We start from the raw sequence: 16,056 nt of genomic DNA, 5'->3' as shown, positions 1-16,056 counted from the left end.
CACGTGCCAATTTTCATTATTTTTAAAATCTTTTTGGGAGATGATGATGTCCTGACCCCGCCTTATTTAGTTTAATTTTTCATAATTTTCTTGATTAATTTGCTATTTATTTGTTATTTCTTAAGTTGACTTGAATTTTCAGTTGACTTCTTTATGATCGATGTTTGACTTAGGGATTGCTTATGACAATTGAAGAGATCTTTTGATCCTCCCTCGTTCATCTCATATGCCATGTATTAGAGGCCTTTTACTTTGATTTTATTTGGTCCTTACCTCATTTCCTGATTAAATTATTCAGTGGACCCTTCGTGTGCATATTTTCATCTGTTTGATTCATCTGTTATCTTTTATACTTGTTTCTCTCATTCATGCTTTCTATTGCTTGATTATTTAACATGTTCATACTCCCATGCATTGTTTAAATGCTCCATTATTTGATTCTTTGGTTTGATTATATATTGTTTATTTATCCGATCTGATTGATAATTGTTGCCTACTTGTATGATGTATGAGGCATATATTCTTATTGTTTGTTTGCCATGAACAATCCCCATTCATAACAAATGTACCCCTCTCCCATAAAGTGTATAATATTTATTTCTTTATTTCTTTAGTCACCTGTTAATACAAGAATTAAAATGAACATCTGATAACCATTTCAAAATAAGATCAAAAACTCGATCCAACGTCGAGTAATCATTTTCAAAACATAACAGAACCAACACGCATTCATCCATCCTCTTGTAAGTCGATTGCCTCAGGCATCGCCATCTACCTGTAAGTCGATTGCCTCCGACATCTCCATCTACCCTTATCCGTAACTCCTCTCCGCGCTCCATCCGTCGACTCTTGTTCCGTTTAGGTAGCACCCATTAGGTAAAACCCTTTATATGATAACATAGGTAGAATTCCCTTATTATTTGCATGCTAACATTAGGTAGATGTTCCCCTTTGTAAATCCTAACACATAGGTCCATATTGCATGAAAACTCTAGAGCAGAGCTTCCCCACTTTTAGACCTTCTGTGCGCCTCCGATCTTGTGGCATGTCAGTCCGTTCTATTGCAAAGAGGTAATTACCTAAGACTCGATTCAGCGAGCTGCGACACCTGCTGCTAGGACGTTGAACACACTGCCCACCCTCCTTTGACACAGCTGGTGTCCTCTTTTGTAAGTCCATGTTCAGATGGAAATCCTTAACCCCTAGTTAGTCGAACTACGTTTTGCTCTGATTCTCATTCCAGATGAGATACGTAGGCATAAGACGCGACGTCTTACAGAGCACACTTCTCTTTAACCCATAGGTAGCCGAGCTACGAAGACTCTGATTCTCATACTCAGATGAGATACGCAGGTAGTGGATGCGACATCCTTGCGAGTCATTTTCTTTTAACCCTCCTTTTAGTAAATAGTACTTTAGATATACCTACACCCCTTAGACTAGAACAACACTTAAGAAAAGGGCTCCCTAGGAGTACCTAGGATGTTTTGGGTGCTTAAAACCTTCCCATTGCATAACCAACCCCCTTACCCAGATCTCTGACATTTTTACTAGTTTTTGATTCGATAAAACTTTTAGGTTTTTGTTCGCTTTCTAACCATTCCTTTGGATAAATAGAAGTGCGGTGGAGACTCGACTTGTATGGTTTACCTTGGATTTAGTCAATATCTCTAATGGTAACGAATACCCCGCTACAGATGGCCTTTTGTAATTTGGTTTGGATTGGATCAAGTTGGATCTGATGGTGATTGGATTTTTGGGTTTTCCAAGTAGGCTTGGGTTTTGGAAGATATCAAGCGAGGCTTGGCTTCATTATTCTTGTCAGGGAAAGGCTTCATGTTATGCATGATGCATGACATGTATGAGTGATTGGACAAGGTTGGTGCGTAATGATTGATCCAAATGTTTTGGATGGTTCAACAAATGTCCTTGAGGTGGGTCAAGAACGGTTGGAACTGGGAAATATTTTTTCTTGGCTTCAAGGCTCATTGTTGACAAGTTATGGGATGATGTGTTTAGCATGACTTCCCGACATTTGCTTCGAACTTGGCTGACGTAGTGAGCTTTGGGGTATGACAAGCGCTTCCACACAACTTCTTATCTCTTTAGAAATACCCAGAGGAGACCTATTTATAGAGCTCTACACCCCTCTAACTTCCTTTGGTTGTGCATACAAAATGGAGGGAAAAGAAAGTGGGAAAAACAATTGAGAAATTACTCCCACGCAGAAAACTTCTTCTACACGATAATGGCAAACGCCATTAGGGGAATGGCAAACTCCATTGCCTTGGCCATTAAATGATGTGGCATGCCTGGACAATGGCGAACACCATATGCACACGGTGAACGCCATATCAGCAGAATGGGCAAAATCTTGTTCTTTTGCTGCTCTTTTGCTCCTTTTTCGACTTGCTTTCGAATCCGCATTAAAACTAGATGGCAATTGCAAAACAAATAAAAACAAACTAAAAGGTGATAAAATATATTAAAATAAGTACGAATAACATGCGACATATGCAATTCGGAAAATGTGCTGCATTATTAAAGAATGTAAGCTCTATTAGATGTGTCGCCTCCACAGGTAGGCACATGACCTTTATAGGTTGACGCGTGACCTATACAGATCGACACATGTGTCGAACAGGTCGGCTCATGGTTTTCACAAGTCGGCTCATGCAACAAAATTATCTAAAACTTCATAATTATTTCAAAAAATTTGCATTCCTTTTGCCTCCAAACATGCATGCATATAAATACTTCATACATGCATCATTTCTTGTAAGGTTTCTAGAGAGTAAAACATATACGAAACCAGGATTTCAAAGCATTTTCATCATCTTCAACCTCATTCTATGCATACATATAATCAAACTACACATAATCATTTTTTGATTGGGTGCCATCTAGAATTAGGATTGATAACATCCAATTTAGGTTAATTGTACTATAAATTGGGTTGAGATCTTTGAGGGTTTCAGATTAGAAAACCGAGTTGGGGTTTTCCTTCAAGATCGTTTAGGGTTTGAAGGTTTTGCATAAGACTACACAATCTGGATCCGATCGAGTGAAGTCTTTGAAGAACGGAAGGTTCTTAAAAAGGAGTAGCGTGGAACGGTGGATCGCATTAGTAAATGATGGGTTACAACAATTGTGCGTTTTGGATTTGATCGAGTGAAAGCTTTGAAGAACAAGGGGTTTCTTGTAAAGAATTAGCGTGAGACGGTGAATCAAATCAGAATTGTTGGGTTACTTGATCAAGTTTTATCAAGGTAAGAGAAAATGTTAGAATCAACATCAAGCTTAGAGGTTGTGTGATTGGATTTCTACATTTATCTTGTATACACTTTTTACGAAGTAAGGTTAATTACATTATCTCAATTCTAGTTTGAATTGAGGGAAAACGTACCCATAGTAAGGTCGATTGGGGAACTGCATAAACGAATCCTTTTGTACTCTTTCTCTCTCTCTCTCTCTCTCTCTCTCTCTCTCTCTCTCTCTCTATATATATATATATATATATATATATATATATATATATATATATATATATATATATATATATTATTTTTGGTTTGCAAATTGTCAATTTCATCGATCATGCGATCAAGTTGTTTGGATATTATTTTTTATTACATTTTGAAATTGGTGGTGTTGAGTTGATCACAATTCATTAGGTTGTGATTGGGTTTTAAGATCAACAATACCACATAAAATTTCAAACAATATCGATTGCACACTAGGTGTTCGATAATTGTCTCAATTGATTTTTTTTGTGAATTATCATTGGAATTAGCTATCATTGTTGCTTTGCATTCAAATAGTTGTGATTAATTATGTTTGGACAATTTATGCTTTATTATCATACCGTGATTACTATTACGCATATCCGAGCTTTTTGATAGTGGGTTCGGTTAGACGATTTTGATCCGGGATAGTTCTGCTTGCTTCCGTGCCATAAAAATTTTCAAAACTATTTTTTGTCAAAGTTTTAACTAGGCATCTATTCACAAACCCCTCTAGATCTAATAATGTCGTCTAATAATTACTACTTGCACAGTAGATAAACTGTCTATAAATACACCCTATGATGGTATAGAGACCATTCAAATATGGTATAAATACCACTTGTAGTATCTGGTATAACGACCAGTCGTAATAATTTCTCAAACCAAGAGAAACTCCAATAATTCTCCAAAGAGAATTCAATAATGGTCATTTGACCACTCAAAATGATTTCTCAAACAAAGAGAAATTCGAATAATTCTCTAAAGAGAATCCAAAATTTATACTTGATAGTTTCTCAACTCAAACGAGGAGAAATCAATAGAATTCTCTAAACATAATTCAAGAAATTACTCGAAAAATTCAACGAGTAGAAAGAAAGGGGGAGAAGTTGGCATTTTGACAATTCGGAAAATGTGGAGTTATAAGAGTGAGGAAGGAAAAACTCAACAAAAGGAGTTTTTGGTGTCTTTTGGAATGAAACAACGAATTTCCTTATATAATTAAGTGAGCTAGTTAAGATATCTCACTTAAGCAATGTGGGACTAAGGAGTTTTTTCATCTAACACACAATGTGGGAGTTGACTTAAGGAACTTTTTCAAATTCATCTCCCTATATTGGAATATTGATATAATGTTTCAATAATCCCCCACTTGAATTTAAAAAAAATATTTCAAAAGTAACGCGAAACATTTCTAAGATTGTGCATAAACAAAGGTGTCTACAACTTTAACCTTTGCGTAGCAAGTATGATTCTAATTCAACAAGAGTGACACAATTGTGTGGAACTCTATCTCAGACATCAAACCCGCACACAACCTTTTCTTAAGGTGTATTCTAATATCTCGTGCTTTAATATCCCTACACGTGTATCCCGGTTTAGGGAAGGCTCTAGGAATTCTATCTCGAAATTCCATAGGAACCGACCTAAGTTCCACAATCACATAGGTGATTCTATCAAGAGTAATCTTGTAGCCTAGGTACTCCCTCATATAGAAGAGTATAGATCTCATTAAGAGTTTCTATTATCTCACCTTGTTTTTGCTTCAGGATTCATGTTTCTCTTATTTATACTAGCATTATCACTTCATATTACTCATAACTTATACTACCCATTGAACCTATTTCTTGGGATCTCCAGTCTATTAGGTCGACGAGTTACCGTCATGAGCAACTCATTTTTTTCTATAGGCATCAGTCCCGTCTTATTGGATGTATTATAGACTTTCTATATAGCTAATCCTTTCGTCAAAGGATATGCTAAAACTTCATTAGTGTGTACATGATCCACTCTTACAACTCCTTTAGAGATTCATTCTCTAACAGTGTTGTGCTTCCTCATTATTTGACGTCACTTACCATTATACTAACAGTTATCAATATTTGCAATATCCATGGTACTATCGCAATGGATCAACATAGCTAACATAGATTTTACCATAAAGGGATCTTAGATAACAAGCATCTTAACCAACTTGCTTCTTCATTAGAAGTCGTTAGTGCTATCATCTCAGACTCCATCGTGGACTGAGTCAGGATAATATGTTTCTTTGATTTCCAACATATAGTTCCTCTAGATATATTGAATATATATCTACTAGTTGCTTTAGAATCATCTGATAAGGTATTCCAATTTGCATCAATGTATCTACTAGTTGCTTTAGAATCATCAGATTTGTAGTAAACGCATTTGTCACTTTCATTCACTTTGTACCCATTCGATATCATTAAGTTATCGAACTTTTCATGACATTGCTTCGGAGCTTGTTTTAGACCATACAAAGGCTTATCTAACTTATAGGTCTTGTTTTTTTCTCCATGAATGAAAAACCCTTATGGTTGGTCCATATAGATTTCTTATTCTAAGTTACAATTTAAAAAGGATGTCTTAACATCCATTTGTTGTACTATTAAGTTTTAAATAACACCAAATGAAATTAGTACCCTAATGGATGTAATTCTAGTGACTGAAGAAAAAGTGTCGAAGAAATCTATATTTTCTCTTTGCCTAAAACCATTGGCTATAAGACGAGCCTTGTACTTATCAACAGTTCCATCAGGTTTTAGTTTCTTTTTCAAAACCCATTTAAAAGCGATTGGTTTTCAACCAAGAGGTAAGTCTACTAAGTGCCAGGTCCTGTTAGATTCTAGAGAATCTATCTCATCGTTAATAGTTGTTTGCCATAAATCTACATCCATAGTTGACAAGGTTTCTTGAAGATTTGCTGGATCTTTCTCTACTGTATAGGAAACATAATAGTACCCATAGTCTTTAGTATATCTTACTCATTTACTTCATCAAAGTTATTTTTCTACTTCTTTGTTGCTTTCAATGCTTCTTATCATAAGAATGAGATTTGATTCAGTGCCCCCACTAGTTCTTGATTTGAGTGGAAATTTATATTCATAGAATTCATCATCATTTGATTCTATGATCACTTTAGAGTTAGGTCATAACACCTATATGCCTTACTATTTATTGCATACCCAATGAATACACATTCATAGACTTTACTAGCGAGTTTAACTCGCTTAGAATCTGGAATTCTTACATAAGCCTGAAAACCTCAAGTTCTTAAATAATACAACTTTGGTTGTCTTTTCTTTAATATCTCAGAATTATATATCTTATTTTATGACTTGGGAACTATATTCAGGTCATAGCAAACAGTCAACAAAATTTCCCCTCACCAGTGAGGAGCAGCACCAAAATTCAACATACTTGCAACAACAAGTTCAGTAAGAGTTCTATTCATTATTTATGATTTACCATTCATTTCAGGAGAGTATGGTGCAGTTTCATGTACAGTTCTATGTTGTTTATAAAATTAACTAAATAAAGTGAAATAATATCCAATTTCCCTATCACTACGAAGTATCTTAATCTTGTTACCAAATTGATTTTCAATTTCATTCACAAAAGTCTTAAACATAGCAATTTCACAAAAATATCATTTTTAGTGATTGTGTACAAATCTACCCAAATAGACTGACTAAACCCTACCTTATTCAGACAAAAACAGAAACACGATTCTTATGATCTTTGTAGTATGCATGACATCCTTCAAGATAAAAGTCTTTTCAGAGGTGGACTCCGTTCCACTTCTCCAATACCAACAATATTAGTGGTGTGGGCAATTCCCAACAACACTTTCTTATTCGTGTATGTTTTGAACATCGCACAATGATAATAGACATGACGAGAAGAGTTGATGTCTATCCACCAACCATCAGATTCACCAATCATGTTGACTTTAGTGATCAAAACAATAAATTGCTCATAAATCAGGTTAACCTACACATTAGGTGAAACACAAGGTTTAAACTCGATCTTTCATTTCTTAATCATATGATTTGGTTTTCCAAAATTCAAGCAAGAGAAAATACCAGTGTCATTTCTTCAAGGTGGTGGTGGATGTTGCTTGTCAATTGAAGTACTTTGGGCCCTGGAAGGATTCTCATTCTTAATTCGGCTCACAACATTGCGGTTCTGATTCTTTAATCATTTTCCAAATGACTTCAGAACTACACCAAATTTATTTTTGTTGTTTGAAACAACCAAGAATTTTCTTTTATGATTTTTTCTATGATATTCTTCTTTAACTCGAAAGCGAATAATCAAACTCTCAATTAAAAGTTATTTTGTCTTGGGGTGGAGCAAATTTTTTAAAAACTTTCAAACTAGGAGAAAATTTATCAATAATAAAAGTAATTTGAAGTTGTCTGTCTAAACACATACCTTTTGTGATGACTCTATAAGCAATATTTTGAAGTTCGTAACATTGAGCCTCCATAGACATTTCATTTATACCATCTGGTACTTTAAGTAGCGACTTACAACATACTTCTCTGTTCCAGCTTCTTCAGTATCATATTTCTTTTGCAGATCTTTTCATACCTGTTTAGCAGTCTCGCAGTTACTGTAGTGATCATATAGATCTTCAGCGAGACCGTTCATAATGTAGTTTTTGCAAAGATAATCATAATCCTTTTAGATTGATATTTCTTTTCTGAGTTATAAATCAGTTGCTTTAGCTTTTGCAGCTGAGTATAATTCAGATGAGTTAACAGTTTCGTCTGAAATCTCAATTTTGTTACCATTAATTTGTTCGGATGATTCAGAAGAAACAACGGGAATGTCTTCGGTCAAAACGTGGGCAACCTTCTTTAAGGTTAAGAAAATTTCCATCTTAACTTGCCAACGTTTGAAGTGAGAATCCTCAAACTTAAATGATTTGTCAGAGACAGCGGCCGCAGAATTACCAATAACTTATTCGGTAGTCATGATAGTTTTTTGAACGTCTTAAAATTGTTGAGTTTTAGATTTTGAAACTAGACACGGAAGAAGTTACTGGGATGAGTCGCAGAACGATTCGCTCTCTTTAAGACGTTTCGCGACACAATCTAAAAATATGTAAAGCAGTCGAACTACCGCGCCACAACTAGGATAAAATAGCCCCGTTCTATATTATACGATTACTATGTGCAAGATGATGATAGAAAGACCATTCAAATATGGTATAAATATAGAATTTGGTATTTCGATGAGTCGAACTAATTTCTCAAACTAAAAGAAATTTCAATAATTTTCTAAAGAAAATTCAATAATGATCATTTGACTCCGTTCTTATATACCGAATTAGTAAGTTGTTTGTTGATTTCGCTTCCTTTTCTCAACTGATTGAGTTCGCAAAGAGTTTGTTGTTTTTTCAATTTTAGGTTTTTTGTGATTTGCGTTGATGTTGTGATGGACTCATCTGGTTCTTCAATTTTAGGTTTTTTTGTGATTTAAGTAGGCGGTTCTGTTGTTAGTAGTGCTTGTTTTTCTCTCTGTTTTTCCCAGCTGTGCACTACAACAAACAAGACCTTAGACAGCGCTTTTTTTAGCCTTAGACAGCGTTTTAAAGCGCTGTCTAAACCTCCGCTGCTAAAGGTTTAGACAACGCTTTTTTAAATCTTAAAAGCGCTGTCTAAGCCCCCCCTTAGACAGCGCTTTGGCCAAAAGCGCTTTATAAGACCCTCTTATTTTAAATTTTTTAGGTATACCTTAGACAGCGCTTTGGAAAAGCGCTGTCTAAGCCCCACCCCCTTAGACAGCGCTTTGGCCAAAAGCGCTTTCTAAGACCCTCCTATTTTAATTTTTTTAGGTATACCTTAGACAGCGCTTTTCAAAAAGCGCTGTCTAAGCCCCCCCCCCCCCCTTAGACAGCGCTTTTGCCTAAAGCGCTTTCTAATCCCCCCCTTAGACAGCGCTTTTTACAAAAGCGCTGTCGAAGGTATACGAAAATTTTTGAAGCTTTTGTTTTAAACCACATTTTTTCCAGGTTTATAAACCAGAATTTCTACCTGTTTTCAACCAGATTTTGACAGACAATTATCACATTTTATATATGCCATTTTGGCCTTTTTTCTACCAATTTTTGGCTAACAAATATAAAAGCGTGTGGTGGAAGTCAGAAAGATCAATAAGTCACGTAAATGTGTCAATTAAAATGAAATTGTGGGAGTAGATTTTAATGCAAAACTCATTAAACTCTATGACAATTGTTACACAAATTTCTATTAAAAAAATTATTTTACAATAATCTAAATAAGTTAATCAAAACCAAATCACTAAAATACAGCCTAATAGCCTAATTATAGAATGTATCATAAACAATAGAGATTCAAAGCAATTCTTAATAGGATAACTTCAGCTCAAATCTTTGATTGAATTTACTACGATGACTTCAGGTTGAACCTTAAACCACAGGTTACAGGGAGGAGAATCAGACTCAGAATGCAAACTTCAGGTCAAAACTTCGGTTGAACTCACTAACAAGTCCAAAATGCTACCTTTTAGCAAGAAGAATTGGGAATCAATTGCCTCAATGTAAGTAGCCATATCCCATCCTGAAACCAAGTCATGACTCATAAGCCAGCAGCAAGTAAGTGAATATCTACAAGACACAGCCATTTTGTTTTCTCGTCATTTCAGTAAAATTTGCAGTTTTAGATTTTAGAATTCAATTAAAAATGTAAATAGCACTAAAACAAAAGGAGGAAAAAGAAAGGAATTCAATACAGCAGTAACCTAGGAGAACAATTGTTGAGTAAAGGTAAACCAAGATTGCTATTCATTTGATTTGATTCCATTTCTATCTTTCTTTCACTTCAAGCTTATCTCAACATCAAAACTAGGCTTTAACAACAGTTAACCCCATATCCGACGTAGTTTCAAATGTGAAGATTGAAAGAGGAGATTGTATGAAATATACAGACGCTAGAAATAATATTGGAACAGTATGTACAAAATAGGGTAACTTACATTGCAATTCAGCATGCCGGGAACTCTTCTCAATTAGAAGGAAGTGTGATAGATCTACATCCTGCTGTGTTCCTGTCAAGTTGGAAGTGACAGCAGCACCATTTTCCATGCCTTGTACAAATAAATCTACATCCTGTTGTGTTCCTTTCAAGTTGGAAGTGACAGACAAAGGAACCAGAAAAAGTAACCTCACAATTTTTTTACTGTACAAATATTGTCATTTGTATGTTGCTAATATCCAGGCAAAACTAACAAAGTCATTACAAGAGGTAATGAGACAAGATACAGTATTCTAAAATATGTTTATTAAAGATAAGACATCACTAATAATTTTCCCAAATAATCAAAAAATAAATATTAACTTTTGATGCTTTTATACATTGCATTTACAGAGAGCGCCAGTAAAGTCCAAGTACTCATTCAGGACGGGATACCAATTATGGTGCAATTTTTGACATAAATTAGTATGGTTCATTGTTCATAGTAGCTTGTTGGCAGAAAGCATGCATTAAGTAATTTACTTGCATGGCAAAGTCAGAAACTTTTTAATTTTAATAATATATGTAGCTATCATCGGGAGGCATCTTAGGCGTTGGGAAGGAATGAGAAATTTTGATCTCGTGGATATAAATAACTTACTAAGGGTGCATTAGATATAGACTAAGACATGTGAGTCACAACATTTCTATTGCGTATGATGATTAGTGGTAAAAGAGGATTACGAATTGAAAAGTGGTGGTTGTTTTGGTTTGGATGAAATGTAATAATGAAAAATGATCCATTTTTGTGTTGTTAAATAGAATAGGTATGAATGGACATTCCACTGCATTACGCGTGTAGAGACATTTTTAAATTTGAAACTCGGCATTCTTTATAAGACTTTTCGAACATTATTACTTATCAAACATAACAACAACAATGTACCTTATGAACTCAGTTTTTACAAACTCAGTTTTCAACATAAACATAGTTAAATATATTAATAAAAGAAGTGTTAAAGACTGTTATAAAGGCCATAGAATATGAATACGGTAGAGTATACAATGTTGTAATATAAATTTTGAAGAATGTTTAGTTAAATATATTAATAAAACGGTCGGTGACAAAGAAAAACGAATCTGTACTATATTTTGTGTTTGCTTACCCCTGTCTCTTCCTTCACTTCTCTAATTACAGCATCACAAATATCTTCACCCTGCAAATAGAATTAAAACATGTCAAAACTCAAAAGATTGAATTTCCATTTTCATAATTTGATCAATAATCATTTCGACGTATACTTCATTCACAACTCCTGTAGGCATCTTCCATACACCTGTGCCTCCAAATCTACCACTGGTTTCCTGAACCACAAGCACCTATCAAATGAAACAAAACCATTCAAACAGTATTACAAACAAGAAACAGTATAATAACCACAGAATGATGTGTGAAAGATCACCTCTCTCTTGTTATTGACAACAAAAGCACCAACGCCGACACGGTGTGACGCGTTTGCAGGAATGCTATCAGGGGTATCAGGGATCCAATATACATTTTCAGAAGCTATTCCATTCATATTATCCATTTTTCTCGCTTCTTTGCTCTTACCCCATAATAACATGTATAATCCGCAAACAATCAACGCGGCTCCTGTTAGACTGCACAGTATGATTTATAACAAACGGTCGAATCAGTAACCGACTGTCACATGTTTACTGCAATGAATATGTTTCTGAAACCCGATTGCTTAATTTACCTTCCGACTGTAATGTACTCGTTCAATACGAACGAAGAAATGAAGGCCACAAGAACAAGCATTAGAGGGTTAAAAGCAGACACATACAAGGGTCCTTTCATGCCCACACACCAAGCCAACAGAACAAAACACACTCCAGAGGCCAATATACCCTACAAAACAAACCAATTAATATCACATAAGTTTCACGGTGAATTTATCAGAAACACTATGATTCTGTTAAATCTACTGTCATACCAAACAAGTACTAATGTATGATATGGTATGAATTTTCGTACCGCGGAAGCTGCTGTCAAAAGTCTCAAATTCCAATCAAGCTTCCACTGGCTCCAATCTCTCTCAGTACAAATAGCATATATAAAAGATTGAATTGCACCCATTATAGAGGTTAACGCCACAATTGAATAATGCCACGGAAAATTCTGACTCATCTTCGACTGCGTTTATCCATATTCATAATGTTATAAACAAGAAAACAGTGTTTTCAACATTTTTGTATAGTAAAATTTAAGTTAGAAATTGTAACTACCTGTGTTATAAACCATAATGAGAAACTGAGAGCAGTGCCTAAAGCTAGCATGAGTCCCCAAACATGAGAACCAGCAGGGGAATGATGTGTTGTTGATGTAGCATTTTGCAGCAAGTCAATGTGCAATGATAAGTTAAATAATCTTTTGCCTTCATATAAAGTTAGGATCATTGCACCACCAATTCCACTTAATGTTCCCATCAACTTCGCTTTCCCAGCCGGTGTTCCAAGATTTGGCTTCTCCATTCTTCAAAAATCAATCAAAACACATTTTCACAGCTTAATCCAAAATCGCTTAAAAAAACATGAGAAATTCTCAGGACCGTCTTTAAGGGCGTGCAAGACAGACTTCCATATATAGCCTAAAATTTATCTCAGTTAAGCTAACGTCAAGTAAGACCTCATAAAATATTTTGTTACAATTAAATTGCGGCAAAATAAAGCCTTTATTAGTTTTGCCATATTTAAACTGTGAATAACGTACGATATGACCTCCAAAAATTTGAGACTAAAGGCCAAAGATTAATAGTGTTACGTACCTTAGAGAAACAGCCAGGACATAGGTAATGGCAGGAATGAGGTTTAACATGGTTATAGTATATGTTGCAGATACCAAAGCCAAAGATTTAATATACAAGTTTTGTTGTAATGATCCCCTGAAATTTTTTAAATTTTCATCACACTTAATCCTTGCTTAAATTACTCTATTAAAATCATACTCATATACTTAATCTAATAGAAAATTTTACCCAAATAATCCACAAAGAAAAGCTTGGAATAGCACCTTTCCAGTCAAATTTTGCACACTTTTCCTGAGAAAACATGCCAAAAATAATTAAACATTATTTTTTTATAGAGACCAAAACATATTTTATTTATATAAGAGAAATATATATACCTTTCAAAGAAGAAAACAAATGGCACAGTGAAAGCAGTAGAAAATACAAATCTATAAACAATGAGAACACTTAAGCTTGATCCATCATTTGCTACCATTATGTAGGTGCTCTGCTGCTATGATTCAAGCAATCTAGTTTGCATTGCAACTCCATAACATTCAACTCAAAAGGCATATAACCTGCAATTTACATTTCCATTCACCAAATCAACACATCCTAACTTTCTTCTAACCATTCAATCTATCAAACTAACCTTCCAACAATCTAATTACCCTACTGACAGTGCTAGCGCCTAAGTAACCCACTCACACCAACATATCATAAATTTTTTCTAACATCTCAAACACTAACTCCTAACAGACCTTTTTCATCCATTGAGTTCTACTTCACCAACTAACTACACCAACTGAACTCACTCCAATTTAAGCTCCAACTAATTGTAGCAGAACCCTAATATAGAGTTAACATATTTAATAGTCCTAACAACTTCATTCATGTGAACCATTAACATAAACGATGCCCAAACCTTCAACTACCATTTCCGAAGTCTGCCCGAATAAGTTAGGGATTATCCTGTATATATATTCCCAATTCACTCTTCAATTGAAAAAAATGATTCCTTTCACAAAAAATCACTGAAAATCATTCTCTCTGAATTCTCAATTCTCTATGAGTTCTCTCTCCTCTTTAACATATCCACACTCACTCTTACGTGTTCAGAACAACAAGGACAACACAAAGCATTTGCAAAAGCTCCTACAGACTAAGGGTAGAAGAAGAGAAAGAAGAAATCAGAAACCTAAAAGAACTTGAGAGTCGAAGTGGTTACTGGATTGAAGATCTTCTATATTTTCTTGAATCATTTGCGTCACCTTCGCTTGCAACATCACCAAGTCACTCTTGTAGGTTAATTAATCCTTTGCAATTTATTTTCTTTCTTAAACTCGTTGCTTCCATGTAGCCTCTTCATAAGGGAGTCAAACCCCTAGGGGTTGAGCTCCGTTCAACTCCTCAGCATCATTTAATTTTGGATTTTGTCTCTTAGGGTTTATAGATTTGTTGGCTCGATTCAGAACCTTGTGTAGGAATTAGAGGAAATCGTTGTTAGATTGTGAGAGAGGGTGTCAAGATAAACAAATTGATATATGTATGGAGGCATTTGGACCTCCGCCACCACCATAGGCAATTTCCGGCACAGTGAGGTATTGGTCTCAGGTGAGGACTATATAATAGACATGTGACCATGAAATGTATAATGAAGTATGAAATGAGCTTTATGATTTCTCCCCTCTCACATGGCTTCATGTTTTACGCCCAAGGCCACTTTGCCCCATTGAACTTGCTGGCTAAATCCTAGAACAACCTTACACCCCTCCTCTGAATTTAAAGACTTTAGACAGCGCTTTATCAAAAGCGCTGACTAAGGTCTATATTTAAAAGAGCTTCCTAAAAGCGCTGTCTAAGGGGGGGGTCTTAGACAGCGCTTTTAGAAAGCGCTGTCTAAGACCCCCCCTTAGACAGCGCTTTTAGAAAGCGCTGTCTAAGACCCCCCCTTAGACAGTACTTTCATTATTTTTTTGGAATATTTTCCGTGTTTTATTTTAATTTTAACCTTAGACAGCGCTTTCTTTTAAAAGCGCTGTCTAAGATACGCTGTTAAAAGTCATTTTTGGCGTAGTGGTGTTAGGCATAGTTGCAGGCGGTCATTTCATTAATAATAGGTTTTTGATTGAATACCTACACATAACATATCTTTTAAAGAAGCTATGACTCAGTCCTTACCAGTAGAGTCAAGGCTAAATTACAACACCCCAAATTAACTTTCGCTTTCGGTTTTCTCAACTATGTTTGATTCTCTTTGGGTTCTGGTTTTCCTTTTTCCCTCCTTCATTATTAGCCTTCGTTTTAGCTATATGTTAGTTACGTCCAACTATGGTATGGTTATAAGTTCATTTTTAGAGTAATTATAATGAAGTTTCCAAATAAGTAGGAAACAATATAGCTAGATGTTACATATTTTTTATTCTTGCAATATCTTCATATTTTTTATTGTGCCTACTGTTATCTTCTTATAACCATAAATGAACATAGTTACCAATATACAGATGATGTAAAAATTAGTCCCACTGCAACATTTTTTAATAAGAGAAAGAGTATTTAGGAGTGATAGTATTTTTTTTGAATCGTCTTATTATTCCTCTTTTAAAAATTTCTTGTAGGTGAAGATTAAAAGCTAGTATGGGAGATTTGAAGATGAAAATTTGAAGATTAAAAGCTAGTACAGGAGACTTGAAGATGGAAATTTGAAAATGAAAATTATAGACTATTAAGTTGACACAATTTGATTTTTCATTGAAAATTGTATGCTTATTTGATGACGACAAAACTATTTTCTTTTTGTTATTAATATAATCTTCTAAAAATTTAGGATTGACATGATTTAACTATTGTTGATTTTAAGTTTGTAACACTGAGTTAATATATATATATATATATATATATATATATATATATATATATATATATATATATATATATATATATATATATATATATATATATATATATATATTTTGTGTG

At 34.6% G+C, this 16,056-nt stretch overlaps 1 protein-coding gene and 1 long non-coding RNA gene across 2 annotated transcripts; both read right to left on the bottom strand.

The window, feature by feature from the left end:
* Positions 1 to 9,531: 9,531 nt before the first annotated feature.
* On the bottom strand, positions 9,532 to 10,425 carry LOC127106138 (uncharacterized). The gene is made up of 2 exons (XR_007795282.1): positions 10,311 to 10,425; positions 9,532 to 9,895 (listed from the first exon to the last, which is right to left on the bottom strand). It is a non-coding gene; the product is annotated as an uncharacterized LOC127106138 (long non-coding RNA).
* Positions 10,426 to 11,841: 1,416 nt separating this feature from the next.
* Positions 11,842 to 14,834, bottom strand: LOC127103184 (WAT1-related protein At1g68170; the record flags this gene model as incomplete). Its single annotated transcript, XM_051040459.1, has 7 exons — positions 13,476 to 14,834; positions 13,327 to 13,389; positions 13,117 to 13,233; positions 12,578 to 12,824; positions 12,327 to 12,485; positions 12,049 to 12,200; positions 11,842 to 11,950 (listed from the first exon to the last, which is right to left on the bottom strand). Coding segments are annotated over exons 1-7 (945 nt in total), but the record flags the coding sequence as incomplete, so codon positions are not given.
* Between the last annotated feature and the right edge of the window lie 1,222 nt (positions 14,835 to 16,056).

This window comes from Lathyrus oleraceus, chromosome 7, assembly GCF_024323335.1.
Source record: "Lathyrus oleraceus cultivar Zhongwan6 chromosome 7, CAAS_Psat_ZW6_1.0, whole genome shotgun sequence".
In the NCBI taxonomy this organism is placed as follows: Eukaryota; Viridiplantae; Streptophyta; class Magnoliopsida; order Fabales; family Fabaceae; genus Lathyrus; species Lathyrus oleraceus.
Note: the sequence above shows the minus strand (reverse complement) of the source record. Positions and strands in the feature narration are given on the sequence as shown.